We start from the raw sequence: 17,743 nt of genomic DNA on the forward strand, positions 1-17,743 counted from the left end.
AATTTATAAAATAACTTTATCATCCTGTGCATAATGTTCCATGTTTAAAAAAACGACGAAATATATTTTTATAATTCTTTTTTACCCTATGGTCATTATTTTATGGAGTCCACCTATGTTGATATATTGTAAGAAAACTGCTTTTGGCATAATATAGTTACAATTTTTCTCATCGATTAGTCACTTCTTTATACTAAATAATATTGACGAAATATTATAATTTCCTTTAGGCTCATTGTATTATTTTATATTAGCAGTGATCAGATCATTGGGCTCATATACTAATTACCGATCAAATTTTATTAAATCTTTTTTTTTATTCATTGATACCAGGGTTAGGTAGTAAGCTAATACCTATATTTAAAATACTAAATACAGATACTTTTTTATATTTAGCATTTATTTAAATATTTTAGAAAGTATTTATAGTTTAAAAAAAATAATAAATATTTGATATTTATTACGATTCTAGACAAATACAATTTTTTATTTTTCAAAATTGAATTCTATAGTGTAAATCCACATATATTTATTTAAGTATTAAATTTGTGACCCGAATTATCGAAAAAATTAACATCTTCCTATTAAGTAAGTATTACTGAAAATGAAGATACAACTTTTTTTGTAGATACGAAAGGTATAGGAAATGAAGAAATATATTAAGCGATTTCATTTATAAGATATTTTTCAGAGATTCTGCGGCAACTTCAACATCCTCTAAATGTAATTTGACAATTTAGTATGGGAATCAATAATATATTGAAAGCTAAATGCAACTAATAAAAAAATCTATATTTACAATTATTATATCATTTATATGATATGCTACTGCTGAAACAATAAATATACTATTTTGTTTTACTAAGATAAAATATAATTGGAACATTTTTGATATGATAACAATTTATATAATATTGATAGTGGTACATAAAAATCGACTTGCAAAAAGTATTCATCAAGTTAATATTTATGCAGAAGGTTTCAAAGTTTTGTATTTAAATACTTAATGAAATTTTTGGTTGGTATTTAGTATTATATTTAAAATACATTTATTTGAAATATATTTGTAACAATTTTCAAATGCTTTTTTTGGAAGGGTATTTGTATTTATATTCGAATCCGTTTTTTTTGAAAATTTGACTAACCATTACTCACTATCTGGCTTAACCTTAACCCTAACTTATTCTAAAGTTGAGTATATAAAAAAACTCGTTCCGACGAGAATTGAACCACGGACTTGTTAAATTTCATTCTCTCTAACCCTCTTAACTATTGCGATTCATTCTTTTAAATAAGTATCAATACAAATCAGTTGGTGACTCGCCATTTTACTTAACCTTATAAATAATTTACGTTAAAATTTTATGAAAACTTTAAAAAAAAATTTAGAGTTTCAATTATTTATGAAAGTCTTTATATGAGAAGCCAAAATGGCGTATCATCAGCTGATTTAAATAAAATGAAACTTCAAAATGCTTTTTAATGAATGAGTTGTCAGTCGTAGTTTAAATGTAATTGAGATGAATAAAATGCGACAGAAATAATATGTAAAAATAGTGGTTTAAATTATATAAAGCCTTTTTTTCGACAAATCAGGACTAAAAAAATATTTTTTTTGATATAAAAATGAAGCCATTGCATCTACCTGCATGACCAAAATATATTCGTCCGGTTAACATTTTTTTCTGAATATAGTAGAAATTAATTTGTGATTCCTTCATACAAGCTGGACCCGGACAGGATTAGAACCTAAGCAAATTTTCATTTCTAGGAGAAAAAATTCTAATTTTCCTGGGGCTTTTATAATTTTCGAATGTTATCGAACCTCCTTATTTTTAAATTCGATCAGGTCAATTTGTAAAAATAACAGTTCCGGACATATACTGGTAAGAAATAGGATAAAAGGGCAGCAAGATGATAAGCTCGTATGGTATGAAGAAGACATTTTCTGACTGTTAAAATTTACATATTATAAGTTCTATCTCTTTATAAATAGAAATTAAATATTATTCCATCTTTCTATCTAAAATAAACAAACAAACTGATTACATGAATGCCTTGATTATTTTTATATTTCCCATTAATTAAACTAAATATTTGCTTCTATCAAATATATTATTTTGATATCGCTGTCTAACATTATTTTTATTCTCTTTTATATGTTTATGTTAATTTCATTATATTATCTGGATGAAGTTTAAAGTACTTTAAAATGGGACTTAAGCAATAAAATTAGCATTTTTTCAGAACGGAGCACATGCTCACTTGACCATGCCGTGGGCACAACAAGTATTACACAAATGTATACCGTATAGAATTAATTCAACAGTCTATTAAAGTGTCTTGATTTATTGTTTTACATAATCATATTAAGATTAATATTATTTATATATAGAAAAACCTAATATCCTGGCAAAATTAAATTAATTTATATCCGCGTAAAGACACTGCTTTAGAACTTTATGATTAAAATGACAAATTTTCATCATAATAATAAATTGGTAAATTTAATCATAATAAAAATCGTTATTTTAATTTAATTGCTAAAAAATCTAACACTTCCTTAATACATTTTCTTGAATATTACAGATGACGCCTATTGCTTTAGATGTCGGGAAAAAAAATTTCACTTACAATTCAAACAAAATTATAATTATATAATAAAAAAATATTTTAAAAAAATTAGATTAAAATTTTAAAATCGCATGATTATTTTTGAATTAGAAATTTAAATATAAAATTAAAAAGGCCGTAAAATTAATTAAATGACACATGAATATTCAAATTATAAGATATAGTACAATTTGTCCAAATTTTGTTGACATTAACCTTGGAGCTGAAAATTATTCAAAAGAAATACAACTTTTTTTTTGTTTTGAAAAAAATAATAAAAATTGTTATTTTGTTTTATCATTTAAAAGAAGGTAACATTATTATATAATTAAAATGTGTTATATATATACAATTGGCTATTCATTGAATAAACATTACTATATATATATACCTCTAATATACTAAATATAATGGAAGATTACGCACCTGTACCTAATAAAAGTCAACATGTGAGGCTCAGTATTAAAAATGAAGACGGGCTCAAAAACGTTTGCGAACAAGAAAATAATTTGTTTAATAATTGCAAAGAGAATCACCTAGTAGACAATCATTTCTTGTCTGACGCCTTGTCGAATCCGCTAAAACGTAACCCTACACTAACGTCAAAAATAAATTGTCAATATATAAACGACAATAGTAATTCGTTGAAACAATTCTCTAAACTTATCAACACCAACAGAAATGTCAACAAAGCTTTAAACTTCAAGCAAGAGTTATTTATATTGAGCGATAATATTGGGTATGATAATAAAATCGGACTCAATCACTATAAATATGAAAAGAACAATTTTTTAAATGAATCGACCATAAGTAATTTCAAAATTTTTTACATGTCTTTTTTTAAAAAATATATTTTTTTATTATTATTACAGTGAGTATGAATTGCTTGGATTATAAATCAACAACCAAAACCCAATTAGAAGATTATGATGACAAACAAGCAAATAACATTATAAGTGTTTACAATATAACTCAGAGTAAACAGAGGAAGCGTACTCATTACACTCAGGAACAATTGAGTAATTTGGAAGAGTTATTTCAGAAAAATCATTATCCAAATTCGGAGGAGAAAAAAAAGTTATCGTATCGTATTGATATTGAGGAAGCTAAAATTCATGTAAAATAATATTTCTTTGAAAATAATTCTCAAAAAAAATAACTCCTTTTTTAAAAAAAAATAGGTTTGGTTCCAGAACAGAAGATCAAGGGAAAATAAAATGAAGAGATTCATCAGCAAAAAACCTAAATTAACAACGATTCATTCTGGTACATAGTATAATATTAACCATATAAAAAAATCTTATTTTTTTAAAGATTCTAATCTGAATGCCTTGAGTTCTCAAGAAAAGGGTCAACAAGCTTTGTTTGAATCGCATCATGCAAGGTGTCAAGAAAAGAGAAGCAACTTCTCCACGTCTAATATTAAAGAACATTTGTATCGTGATAATAATTTTGACTCGAAATCTTCTGACGAACTTCAAAATTTTAAGGAATACAAGAACGAGAATCTCAGTAGAATATACGGGTCATTATGGTCCAACATGCTAGGAACGTTGCCACCTCAAACGACTCACTACACTTATCAAATGAGTGGCTTCAAATCCTCCAACATTAATATCAAACCCTATCCATCTCTCATCAATAACAACATCTATAGCGAGCATAATTATAAAACCCTAAATCAGCAGCCCTTTAACAAGTCAGAGACTTGCAAAATAGACACTGAAAATTTTTCTTCGAATGTCAATAACAAATATGATAATACCCAAGATCACAACACACTCTGGTATTTTTCTAAGGCAACGGATGATAGTAGCAATATAGACAGCGGGGTGGGATCCGAAATGCTTTATGATTTTAACAATGATAACACCTGCTATGCTTCTTCTTGCAAAAATAACAATGGCGCAGAAAAAGATCTGGTTGATGACTTATCCACGCCTAACGTTTTCTCTTTACAAATGCCGGCATTGAAAATGAAACAAACCATCAATATCAGGTTACCTTCACCGCCATTACTTCCATTCGGTTCTGAAACTCCGTTGACAATTAACTCCGAAGAATCTATGAACAATTTATACTATACAAATGAAGGAAAATCTCCATCATCAAATTGTTATGATAATCTTGATACTATTTCCACCTTTCGACCTACCTTTTATACATCTTCCCCGAGTTATCATATAAATCGAGCAAGAATCGACTCATTCTCTAGCCTCAACGATATATTACAAAATCCATTGTTCGGAGTGGACTCAAAAAATACAAATCACGAAGATTTCGAGATATCTGACATTTTGCAAGAATCATTTTTCGATTCGCCATTTTTTGTGTTAGGTGATGATCCTCTGTGCAGGGGATATCAATCAACCGATTTTGATTAATTTTATTTTTTGGCTTGGTAAAGTTTTACCAAAAAAAATAGTCACTTTTATTTTCAAACCAGGGTAATTTAAATCCTATCGATCTCTTTTATATAAATAATCTGTGATAATTTATTTTAAAAAAAATTAATAGTGAATTCGAATTTGGTCATGCATTTATTTTATGACCCTATTCCCATTACTCCTAATTGTTATATCTTAAAATAATCATGTTCTTTGGTGAATGTTATATTCTTTTTATTATTAACCACCAAAATAAATTTTGTTACCATATAATTAATATCGCAAGTGGAGGGGCCCTGATGATTAGAGACTCTTACAAGGAGGGGGGGGAGGGGGTTTGATATAAACTTAATTAGAAAATTTATATATTTGATTTTAATTATCTGCCCGCCCATATATTTCAAAAATTTGTTTAGTTCTCTCGCCTAATATTTAAAAATTATTTTATTGGTTGGTTTAAACTCACTATTTGTTTTATTTTAATAAATTTCTTTGCCCAAAAATATTTTCAATTAAAAACCCACCCGTTGGTTTAAAAATATTTTAACTTTCCCTATGCAGACCTCTCAGTTTACAACTTGATAAATTTATATTTTTCGGCTAAACTTAAAATTTTAATATTTTTTTAGTTCAGTCATTTTAAATTTAAAAAATAAGGAATCGCCTATTTGTGAAGATGATAAAATAAAATATTGACGAAATAAGACTTTAATATTTCTTTTTAGGTATAAAAATAAATATCACATTTAATTATTTTATAAAAAAATTAATATATTTATATTTAATAAGCAATAATATTGAATGTTTATAATATATTTCTTTGAAGCTTCATTTATTTATTCTTATCAGTTAAAAATTACATAAAAAGAAAAGATATATTATACAATTATTGTTAATGTTTCCAAAAAGGAACTATAAAAATTTATGTTAATTTTGCGTAATATTAAAAAAATTTATTGGCCTCGTAAGCTGCTCATTTTATTGCCTTGGGTTTTTAAAAAATTTAAAGTAATGGACCAAAAGTGGCTCTTTTTTAAGTGATATTATCCCTTTTTAATCATATCAAGGCAATAACTAATTTTTCGCATTGAAGAGGCACATTTTAAAAAAAGAATTATGTTATTTTGATCATATTCTTTCTATTATCTTTTTCTCCTAATAATACTAGTTATTTTTTAATAGAGTTTGGAAAAGAAAACGCAATACAACTGCAAAATTTTTGTGGAGGTATGAAATTGCTACCCCCATGCCCTTCCTTTGTTACGGCCCTAAACTATAGACTCAGTATTTATTTTTAATTTCATTAATTGAGGAATTGGTGGCTGGCTAAGGTGAAATAGAATAGGTGGTAGTGATCTGCATCAGGCCTTATTTTTCAAGTCCAGCCCGGCTCGGATTTTTTTTAAAATTTGTTTTGCCCGGCTCGATCCCGAACAAATTTTTTTTTATTTGTCCTAAAAAGCCTGACCCGAAATATAAATAATTATTTATCCGCCTGGCCCGGCCAGGATTTATTTAAATATAAAAAAAAATTATTTTAATATATATTGAAAAAATATTAGCGCCTTGTTTATTACAAGAATTTTAAAATATATGAATTTATTTGATAAAACGTAATGATATCATATTTAAAATTTTAAACCCGACCCAGCCAGGCCCGAAATCTTTAAAAAATATTAGGTCAGACCCAGCCCGAATTTTTAAAAATAGACACGGCCCGACCCGAAGGTCTTGATTTCAGATCTCTAATAGGTAGTTACTTAATTTTATCCTGACATTGATCCTCTAGTTGATATAAGTGTATGAGAGAGAATACTTTCAATTAACACCAGCACATAATTAATAACTTTGGCGCAATACGAAAAGTGTCACCAATTTCATATTTTTTGAGGATCAAATTTAATTATGAAGGCCATGTAATGTAGGTCATCAGAGGTAGATATTATGCAGATTTTATAAAACAAAATTACGTTAAAATTTTTAAAAATCAAAACATATTTATCCACATATGCATATCACGATTTGCATGTTAAAATTTATGAATATTAATTTTTGCAATGTACGAAGATCGTTAGGTTGCAGTTGGCGTAAATGTTTGATGTATCATTATTGGCTAGGAAATTGTCAATGGCCCATATGTGCGTTACCAAAGGTGAGGGGGGGGGGGAATGGGAACCTCTCCCCCTTAGCAATTTCTTGCTCTCGTAAATATCATTTTAAGCTAATAAAAATTTCCCCTCCACCCCCTTCTCCCCAAAAAAATGTATACGATATATTAATACAAGGAAGAATTTGAAAGAAAAATTAGTAAAATTAATAATCTTTTAAAATAACGACTATAATCAAAATTTTTAGAAAAAGTTATATAATAGGGATAGGCAAATTTGAATATATTGCCGTTCATTTTATTTTTTTTTAAAAATGAAAACCCAAAATTATTTTTATAAATATCTAATATAGCCAAAATCCTATTATAGGTGGAAGATACAATAAAATATATAGGGAAAAAATTTACCTAATAGTACCCACCCCCCTTGGCAAAATCCTGGATATGCCTACGCGGTTCCATAATTATAACTTTTATGTGCCGGGCATTACAAATTACAATCATCTGTATGAATAGTTAGTCATTCAATGTGAATAGATTTTATTTGCTTAAACAAATAAGAAATAACCCATGCTTTAAATTATTAACAACTTTTGCCTTTTTTTAATATACTTTTAAAATGGTAAGTAGAAATCATTAAAAATATATTTATAACTATAAGTCGATACTATTATGTTGTCTATATCATTAAACCGAACTATCAGAAAATGTTGATTTTTTCTGTTCCGGTGGTCTTCGGGGTCTCTGTTCCTGCGTTATTAATTTTGCAATTTTATAATTTTACAAAAAATATTTGTTATATGTTTTTATTTTTTTTACAAAATCTTCCACTTTGCCTAAACTAAATTATGATATTTTTAATTTTCCTAAATAAATATATTATGTAAATCTTTACAATTAATTTTAATTTACCTCATCCAAGTTCGATATATTGGGAAGCGAAAAACGAAAAATATCATCGGTTCCTGTATAAGTTTCAGGAAGAAAGGTAATTGAAGTAGGTTGCGAAATTTGGAAAGGAGATGAATCTGTCTTAGGTGACCCAGGAATTTCTTTCTCCCCAATAACTTTCAATCTTTCTCCTTCTCGGATGGTTTCCATAAGTTTTTGAGTTGCTGCGTCGGGTCTATGAGTTTCCTGCTTACCGCTCACCAAAGACACAGTTTCTACTGAACTTATTTTATTGAGGGTTTGGTTAGAAGAGGGTTTGCTCTTAAACCCAGAAATACCGTAAGATTTGGGAAACAAAGCTGAGCCTATTTTTTTGACTAAGCTGTTTTTGCGAGTCGTCATTCCTCCCCTGTAGGAATCGATGGACATCAATGATCCTGTAACAGAATTTCTCTCCTTACCCCTAATAGGTAGAGGTTTGGTCATCAGCCTCTTTAAGAGGGGTTGTTTGGTCTCCTCGCCTAAGCTAGTACCAAGAATATAATTCTCGAGATCTACTATATTTTCTTCCTGTATTTTTTCTAGTGGTAGAAAATGTGAATCTTCAGGAACAATTTTGACGTCCACAGCCGAACCTTTGGGTCCCTCTTTCTCTGATTGAGCAGATGCGGTAGTGTAAGGTAATTTGACCTCTTTTAGATCCCAGAAAGAATCTTTCAGTAATTCAGGATGCTCATTGTACATTTCATCTACTAAAACATACCCAATCTATATTTTCATTAATGTAATAAGTTTTTGCAAGATTAGTTATAATACACTGTAGGTTTATAAATATCAAATAATTTATATATATTACAATAGCCGGATAAGCCTAACCATTACCATTATCATAAAACAATGTATAAATTAAATTCACTCTAGTTAGATTATATTGATGCATTGTGATTTTATTTTAATATCGATGTTAAAAGTGGCAATATAAAATTGATTTCTAATTTTAATTTGATTAAAACACCTCATTTAATCTAAAGTAAAAGATACAGCACATTATTAGGTTAATTATACCCTAAGATGCCTATCAATCAGATAATTAATTTCAAAATCATCATCATCTTCTCCAAACGGATTGAAAATTGTAGCAGCTATTTTGATCCAGCCCATGTAAAAAAGAAATTGAAATAAGAAAAATATAGTGGAGAGCCAGCTAAATTCAGAATCTATTGATCCCTTAGCTATTTTTTTCAAATCAATATCAACAAATTGCTTGCCCATAAGATTCGTCAAAAAATACGAATATACTGAGATTATTACGACTTGCGTGTAGATTAAAGGAATGCAAACCCAATCGTAGTCGAATGTTCTCCTACAGTTCTCGTTGAACGAACTGATCTCTTCAATTAGTTTACACAAAGCAAACTCGTCTTTAATTCTTCCTTCCTTTTTACATATCGAAATGAGAGTATTGCACCAAGCCAAAGGGATCCACCATTTAGGGTAAATACACTTGACATTTTCATAGGCTTCTTTTTCGACTAAAGACAAAACCCCGCTATCCACCAAATGATTGAGGGTAGGAAATCTTTTCTTAGCAGGTGTCGATATCTGCCTCATTAGTAAAATGTATGATATGTTCACGTAACGTATAATTGTTCTTCTAAGAAGCCTCCCCCTTTCATCTAGTCCTAGAATGAAAGATGAAATACTAAATCCTAATGTGTCGGGCCATGGTAGAGAATCGTAACGATCCCAAAATCTATTCACGACGATAGTAATGTAAAAACCTAAAATAAAAGCTAATGGAATTCCGTCGGCAATTTTTTGACACGTAAAAACAGCTGTTTGAAACATTCGTCTTTTTTCTGGATCATTCTTAAATTTATACCTATACCCAATTATAAACATACTATACATATAAATAATATTATGATTTACCTATATGTCATGTTTATGGTTAAATACATGCAAATAAATATCACGAATTCTTTCCATAAAATTTTATAAACGGTTCCTTTCCAGCGAATTAATATTTTAAAAAATACCGAAAAAGATTCGGTGGCAACATCTGCCGAATATGATACTGTCATTTATTAAGATAAACAATTACATATCAATATATATTTTTTATAGTTATAATGAGGGAAAAATAACATTTTTTATATAAAATGATTGTTTATACCGTGTATATATAATATGTTATATAAAAATGATTCTTAAGAATTTTTGTAAAAAAAATTATGATATCATACTTAAATGAAGTTATAGTTTGAAATATTCATAATTAAAGAATGAATAAGATCAAATATAAATATGTTGAAATGAAATAATATGTGACTTCTGGCATGTCGGATCTGCAATTTATAAACTATCTATATTAAGACCTTTTTTTAAACAATTTATTCCCCCCCCCCTTTTTTACCTAGAAACAAAAACAAATATTTTTCTAATAAAAATATCGATGAAGTTTTAACTGTGCTATAGGCAGGGTTGGGCAGTATCGCGGATATTTGTATCTAAGATACATATTATTTAAAAGTATTTGTATCTTAACCAACTTTGTATTCAAAAAGATACAGATACTTTAAAAAAAATTATATTGGTTAATTTAAATAGTATTAAAATTTAAAATGATATTGTTTTAAGATTTAAATGAAAAATTTAATCAAAATTTAGATATTTTAAGAAAATTTTTGATATATGACGTTGGTCGTCATATAGCAATTTGCTAACAATTAGAACTACCATATTTGAATCGTTTTATATCTGTCTATTTTAAAATTATGGAAGAAGAAAATAGAATAATATGTTTATCTTCGTCTTCAGATGATTCTTCAACCAAAAATTATAACAATAAATTTAAACTAAGCATACTTAATGGCAAATTTTTTGAAGTACTTTAAGATGATCATAATAAAGAAATTCATCGTGACTTTGGTATTGACGAAAAAGTTATAGCAACTGTTACAGATAACGGCTCTAACTTTAAGAAATCTTTCAAGGAGTTTGGATATTCTATGGAAGCTGTAGAGAATGACTTTGACATCAATGATGATGAATGTATAGAATTCGAAGTCACTGAAAGTATTATTTAATAAAAGATTTTATTCTAAAGTTATTTATTTGTTTATATTTAAGGGTCTAAAAAAGAATCAATATAATTGCCTCAGCACATTCTTGTCTATGCCATACGATAAGCCTTATTGCCAGAACAGATGCCGAGAAAACTAAGGATTTTTCTGCCATTTCTAGAATTCATCATCCCACACTAGCCAAATCTACTAAGCTATGGAATGCAAATAATAGGCCTAACACTGCAGAACTTATCAAAGCAGTTTTAGGAAAACAATTAGTTACACCTTGTTACACTAGATGGAATAGTTTGTATGATAGTCTTCATAGTTTATTAAAATTTAAAGGCGAACTTCCTAAATTAAAAAATTAGAATTTCCTAAATTAAGAGATATTGAAATTCAATATTTAGAAGAATATTGCAATATAATGGCCCCATTGGCTATAGCGATTGACAAAATACAGAGGGAAATCAACTGCTATTATGGAGAATCAGCTCCAATTTTAAATGTCGTTAAAAAAAATTACAAATTTAATTCAAACCAATCTACAATTTACAAACCATTAGCTATTGCCATAGAAAATTATTTAAATAAAAGATTTAAAAATATATATGATTTTGATAACAATTTTAAAGTGCATTTTTGGCAACTATTTCTCATCCCTATTTTAAAAATCGTTGGATTGATGATGAAAAAGAAAAAAAATACCTTCAGGATTTGTTATTACATGAAGTTTTAATTGTTTTTAAAAATAATATTGAAATTTCAACAAAATCTTCAATTGATGAAGATGATGATTACTTTTGCCTTAAAAGTACCACATCAAATTCTAATAATTCAATAGATGATGTTGAAATAGAGGTCCTAAATTATATGAAAGATGACAGGCGGAGTATAAATATGTTATAGTTATAAATATATAAAAGAAATATTTATTAAATATAACACAATGTTACCCTCCTCACCCCCCGTTGAAAGATATTTAGCTTTGCTAATATGGTTAATAGACCAAATCGTCAAATATTGAACGATAAATCATTTGAAAAATTAATAATATTAAAAAATAATGCTGATATATGATGCTGATTTATTATTATTTACTAATTATATAATTATTAAATGGAATATCGCTTTATCTTTTATAATAAATTTGTTATTTTCTACAATTTATTTTAAATATTTTTTTATAAATTTATATTATAGATAAGAAAATAAAGCTTTAAACATTTTGATTTTGACTATTTAAAGTTTTTAAAAAAAGTATCTTGTATCTTAGATACTTTTTTTAAAAAAAAATACAAGTATCTTGTATCTTATTGAAATTTTTTAAGTATCTAGTATCTTGTATCTTAAATACAAAATTTCATAAAGTATCTGTATCCGAATACAATTTTCTGAAAATTTGCCCAACCCTGGCTATAGACATATATTTTTGTTGGGTTTAAAATATGTAATATACTCATTAGAGATCTGCAAAGTTAGGCCCGGCCCGTACCCGGCCCGAACGGGCTTCGGGCCGGGCTCGGGCCTAATTCTATTTAAAATAATCGGGTTCGGGCCGGGCCTAATATTTTTTAAAAAATTTCGGGCCGGGTCGGGTCTGACTTTGGAAATTTTATTAAATATATCTAAATTTATCAATTTTATATTGAATTTTTTATGTAAAATAAAAATTTTTGATTTAATTTATTGAAACTATATGCTATATAACATATGTCTTTTATTTTAAATAATTATAAAAATTAATTTCTATATTTAAATAAATTCGGGCCTGGCACGGTAAATTTTTTAAAATAAATTTCGGGCCGGGCCTGGCTTAAAAATTAGGCCCGATGCAGATCACTAACTCATTTTAATACGTATCATAGCTTATATTTTACCACATTATTGTCTATTAAATGGGGTGATATAAATTTTTCGTTCACTATTGAGTATATAAATGATAGATTTGATAATTACAGAGACATTTAGTTTCATCACAATAATAAAACATGTTAAAATATTAAGTAAACAAGTTTAACAATTAAAGGTCACTATATCCTATTTATTGACCAGTGTATATTAAATGTAGAATCGAATATTCAATCGTTTTGAATAATTAGAATCAGATTGACTGGTAACGAATAAGAATAGTTAATTATTCGCTATATTCGAATATGAATAAAGAATTCGTTTATTCGACAATTTATTCTAACAATTTTTTATTCGAATTAAATTTTTCGAATATTTTGAAAGAATATTTGGATTGTTCGGAATAATTAATATATGTTTTTAATAAAATTTCATAATTTGCCATTTTTATTTATTACTTTACCTATCAATCTGATAGATGATGTGATTAACAAGGTATACATCAACTGTTTGTGAAAGGCGTTGTTCTTAGTTGAAACTAATTTGCTGTCAAAGTGTCATAGAAAAAATAATAATAAAAATTCTTACCTTAAAAATAGGCTTGGCATTAATGATCTGCATAGTGCCTAATTTTTGAAATCATACCTGGCTTAAATTTTTTAAAGAAAATTCGTCCTGCCCGGCTCGAACAGGAACAATTTTTTTTACTTGTTCCGAAAAGTCATCCGAAATAAAAATACAAATTATTTGTCCACCTGACCCGGCCCAAATTTATTTAAATATAGAAAAATTTAATTTTTTTCTATACTTATATGCTTTTATTCATCATAAAACAACTTTTAAAAAAATGTAAAATTAAATACACAAATACTAACAATATTAAATTAAAAATATATTCTTTAAAAAATATATTATATCAAAAATTTTATATATAAAATATTATAAAAGGAACTAAAAAAAATTTAAAAAAGGTAGATATCACCCTAGAAAAAAGAGAATGCTTAAAAAATTGGATCTGCAGATTTGGAGAGAAATCTGCTGACGAAGGTAAAATCCTTCAGTGGTCCCCAGAGATCTATCTCATTTTTTTCCCTATGGTTTTAATGAAATTGAGGGTCTCACTTCCGAACATGCCTAAGGTATTGGTTAACGATTGGTATGAACACAGGTTGGTGAGGCCAGCATATTTGGTTTTTAAGGATTTCTTTCGATGGCATAAAATGAAAAGTTAAACTTGCTGCAAAATCGACACAATTATTATAGTCCCAGGTCAGCGGGAGACCGTTAGTCCAGGGAATGAGGGATAAACCTTCGGGGCGAATGGCATTTTAATTTGAGATGGGCTTTCGATTCGATTGGCAAGCCACAATAGATGCAAATGGAGGGTACTACTGAATTACAGCCAAGGCGAAAGGCTATCGATATACGTAACTGTTTGCCAGTCATGAGGATAAGATTGGAACTAGGGATGGATTTTAACCATTCATCGCCTGAGTTTGCATTTAATATTATGTTATTGGGATTTACCTCAAAGCGCCTTTTCAAAATGAGGTATTCAACGGAAAAGACGATCAAATGAGCATCCCAGTCTTTTGAAGGCTGAAGGCAGGACGACAGAGGGTAGACAAGCTGTTGCTGTCTCAAATGTTAAGGGCATGGGATAAGTCAGGATTAGGAGTGGATTCATTATTGATAATAATTTGAGCAGTACGAGATGTGATAAAAACTGAAAGAGAAAGCTGTAGCGGGGGTCGGATGCCAATAGCACCTGACTTGCTGAGGAGGGTGTCCTGAAGCCAGGATGAATAGGAAAATTCTATATTCAATATATTTTAGAGGAGACCCTTGATTTGGACTTCATGAGAAACTAACAATTCCCTGCATTTAAAGATCGGTAAGTATCTCAGGGCGTAGAGGATTTTGGATATATTAAAGTAGTTTTTGAAAAAAAAATTGATGAGCAGGGAGTTAATTAAATAATATTTTTAATTTAGACAAATTGTTAAGGGATTTGTTTTAAAAAGTTTCGATGACCTCTTCCCTCCTTATAGGTGATCAAAAATGTGTCATCTCATCCCTATTAATAACATGGTATGTGATGCCTTAAAAAATAGATGTAGGATTTAGGTAGCAAATCTCATATTTGAAGAGATTGAATGATAGCCCTGTAATATATGAGAGATCCTCGATAATGGGTGGGATTGACAGTTGTGGAAAGGTTGCCCGCAACAATGCCTTCATCAAGATACTAGGATTTTAAGATAAGGATGGATTTGGATTGAGGATTATTTTGTGAATCCCAATGCAAAGGTTGGCAGGGCCTAAGGGGTCTCCCTGTTGAATCCCTCTTAAGATTTGATTATGTTATTATTGTATTTTAGAAATGTAGGCTTGAATACCTGTGAAGAATATATGCTGAGTATTCAAGATATTTGTTGCAAAACAAAGGAACGAAGTGTTGACGTTTTATTGTATTGAAGGCATTATTGAAATCAAGTTTTAAAACAACGTCATCAAGAATACTATTGGCGATAGTTATACGGGTCAGATGACCAGAAATTTCTGCGCCTCTAGGAACGCCACTTTAATTGGAGTAGCGACAGGAATGAGGAAAGAGATTCCTTGATTCGTGAAGTAATGATGTTGGTAACAGCTCTTCGGAAAAAAGTCCATACTGCGATTGGGTGAATATTTCCATCCTTTTTTAAGAGCTATTAGACGTGCACCAAAAAGAATAGGAATGATGGGTGCTGAAAGAGGCCCATTGAGGATTATATATAATAACCTGGGAAAGTTCTGTAGAAGAGCTATACATGGAACGTTGGGTTTTAAAATATCTTGTATGAAGATAGCATGAATGTCATCAAAACCTCCAGAAGAGTTTTTTTCAAAAGTTTTTTAATTGTCTCGTTAATGTTAATTTCGGGAGGAATATGATTGTTTTGGTTAAATAAACAACTGATTAATGTATGGGGTGTTTTTGTAACAAAGCTTTTAGGGTGGACTCATTGTTGGGAACTAAGAGTCTTCAGAAGTCATAACATGAAGAGCTGAGTTTATGCTAAGGCCTTATATTTTATTTGAAACTATTTTAGCCCTACGGGCAATAGAGAATGAATTAGATTGTTAAGTGGGGTGTGTGGAGGCTGATACGATATCTTGTTTTCAGAGGGATATTGAAGTTTTAATCTGTTTGGATAATAAGATATTTTTATTGTTAGGTATTTTAAGAATTAAATTGGTAAAGCTTAGTAAATTTTTCCAATTTGAAAGGTTGTCAGGATTGTTTACAGATAATGGATTAATTTCTTGAAGGATTCTGCGAAAGAATTATGTGTTTCTGAGGTATACAGGATATAGTGGAATAGTTAGGTAGTGATAAAAATTCACTGACCCATGAACAGGTTAGCTGCTTGTTGAGTTGTAGGTGTGTCAGTAGCAATAGTTGAGGAGGGAGTGCTTACTAGATTTACTAGACTGAATGGAGGAGGATCTATAGGTGTTATGCTTGGTAGCCCTGAATCTCGGCATCTAGAGGATGGATGTCCGTGAATTTGAAGCTTCCTGACTTTGGTTACATTTATGGATTTATTACATATAAGACAAATTTCATACATTTGAATCACCAAATATTTTCTTAACAATTTAGTTACAAATATAACTAGCCTTGCTGTGTATATATTTCGACATGATATTATTTATTAGATGATATATTTATGTCCTCTCTGGTGTTTTAGCAAATTTGTGTCTATTAAAACTGTTACATGTTAGTAACTATATATTCTTTTTAACGATATATTCGTATTGTATTAATATACTTTTTCATTTTAGAAAATGAAGGTTTAAGGCGATCGTTTGATATATTATATGTTGTAAATTGGATAACGTTATTTTATATGATATACATTTTTAGATAATTGATTTACCTTGTATATAAAAAAAAAATCTTACATTATAAAATTAATCAGTTAATTCTATTTATAAAAAGATTAAATAAAAGACGTTATTCTAAAATATTAATTCTCTCAAGACCGTTTATTGACAATACCAATCCCCACTTGTCAACAAAAATGAAGGAAGGTGAAATGTTTAAGACATTGTGGGCATCTTTTTGAAAGCTTAAGATTATAATTAATAGTTTTTAAAAGTTGTATATCAATGGTTGGGGAATTACTATGATTCAAAATTTGATTTTTCATAATTCGTAACAAATCATTAAATAATTATACAAATAAAAAATACTAGCGCCTAGTTTCTTGCAAGAATTTAAAATATATCAATTTATTTGATAAAATGTAATGATTTCATATTTAAAAATTTTAATCCGACCCAGCCCGAACCGTAATTATTTTTTTAAAATAGACCTGACCCTGCCCCCGAAACCCGTTTGGACCGGATCGGGTAATTTGCAGATCTCTACTTGACATTATAATAAATTAATATGCATTTTAATTATTTAATAACTTTGTCGTATGTTCTTTGCCATCGGATTATTATGATATTAGATAAAAAAATCTATCACAAAATATATTCGTATGAATTATTTTATAATATATTTTTAGAAACAAATATTCAAATAACTCAAATCAAATAGTAAATTTTATTATTCGTATGAATACGAAGGCAAATTGTTCGATTCGTTTATCCGAATTGAATACAAATAATGCAATTATTCTATCATTTTTTAAAATACCCTGGCCTACATTTTAAAATCGAATATTTTAAATCGCAATTATTAACTATAAAAATTAAAAATCGATGTAATATATTTTTAAAAAATTTTTTAAAAGAAAAATCCGGGCTGCGTCAGGTTCTGAAAATATAAA

The 17,743-nt window shown here is 28.6% G+C and overlaps 1 protein-coding gene across 1 annotated transcript; it reads left to right on the forward strand.

Annotated features, from left to right (window-relative positions):
- The first annotated feature begins 3,023 nt into the window (after nt 1-3,023).
- Nucleotides 3,024-4,997, forward strand: LOC135928625 (homeobox protein 2-like). Its single transcript, XM_065465081.1, has 4 exons — nt 3,024-3,423; nt 3,486-3,730; nt 3,795-3,879; nt 3,928-4,997. Exons 1-4 carry the CDS (start codon nt 3,024-3,026, stop codon nt 4,995-4,997), a joined length of 1,800 nt encoding a protein of 599 aa, XP_065321153.1.
- Nucleotides 4,998-17,743: the final 12,746 nt, after the last annotated feature.

This window comes from Gordionus sp. m RMFG-2023, chromosome 4 (genome assembly GCF_954871325.1).
Source record: "Gordionus sp. m RMFG-2023 chromosome 4, tfGorSpeb1-WG-v2, whole genome shotgun sequence".
NCBI lineage: Eukaryota > Metazoa > Nematomorpha > Gordioida > Chordodea > Parachordodidae > Gordionus > Gordionus sp. m RMFG-2023.

Excerpts from the sequence above, each read along its gene's own strand:
- LOC135928625 (XM_065465081.1), top strand. The coding sequence starts at position 3,024 with ATGGAAGATTACGCACCTGTACCTAATAAAAGTCAACATGTGAGGCTC. Across the intron at positions 3,424-3,485 it reads TTTAAATGAATCGACCATAA|TGAGTATGAATTGCTTGGAT; the intron begins GTAATTTCAAAA and ends TTATTATTACAG. Across the intron at positions 3,880-3,927 it reads ATTAACAACGATTCATTCTG|ATTCTAATCTGAATGCCTTG; the intron begins GTACATAGTATA and ends ATTTTTTTAAAG.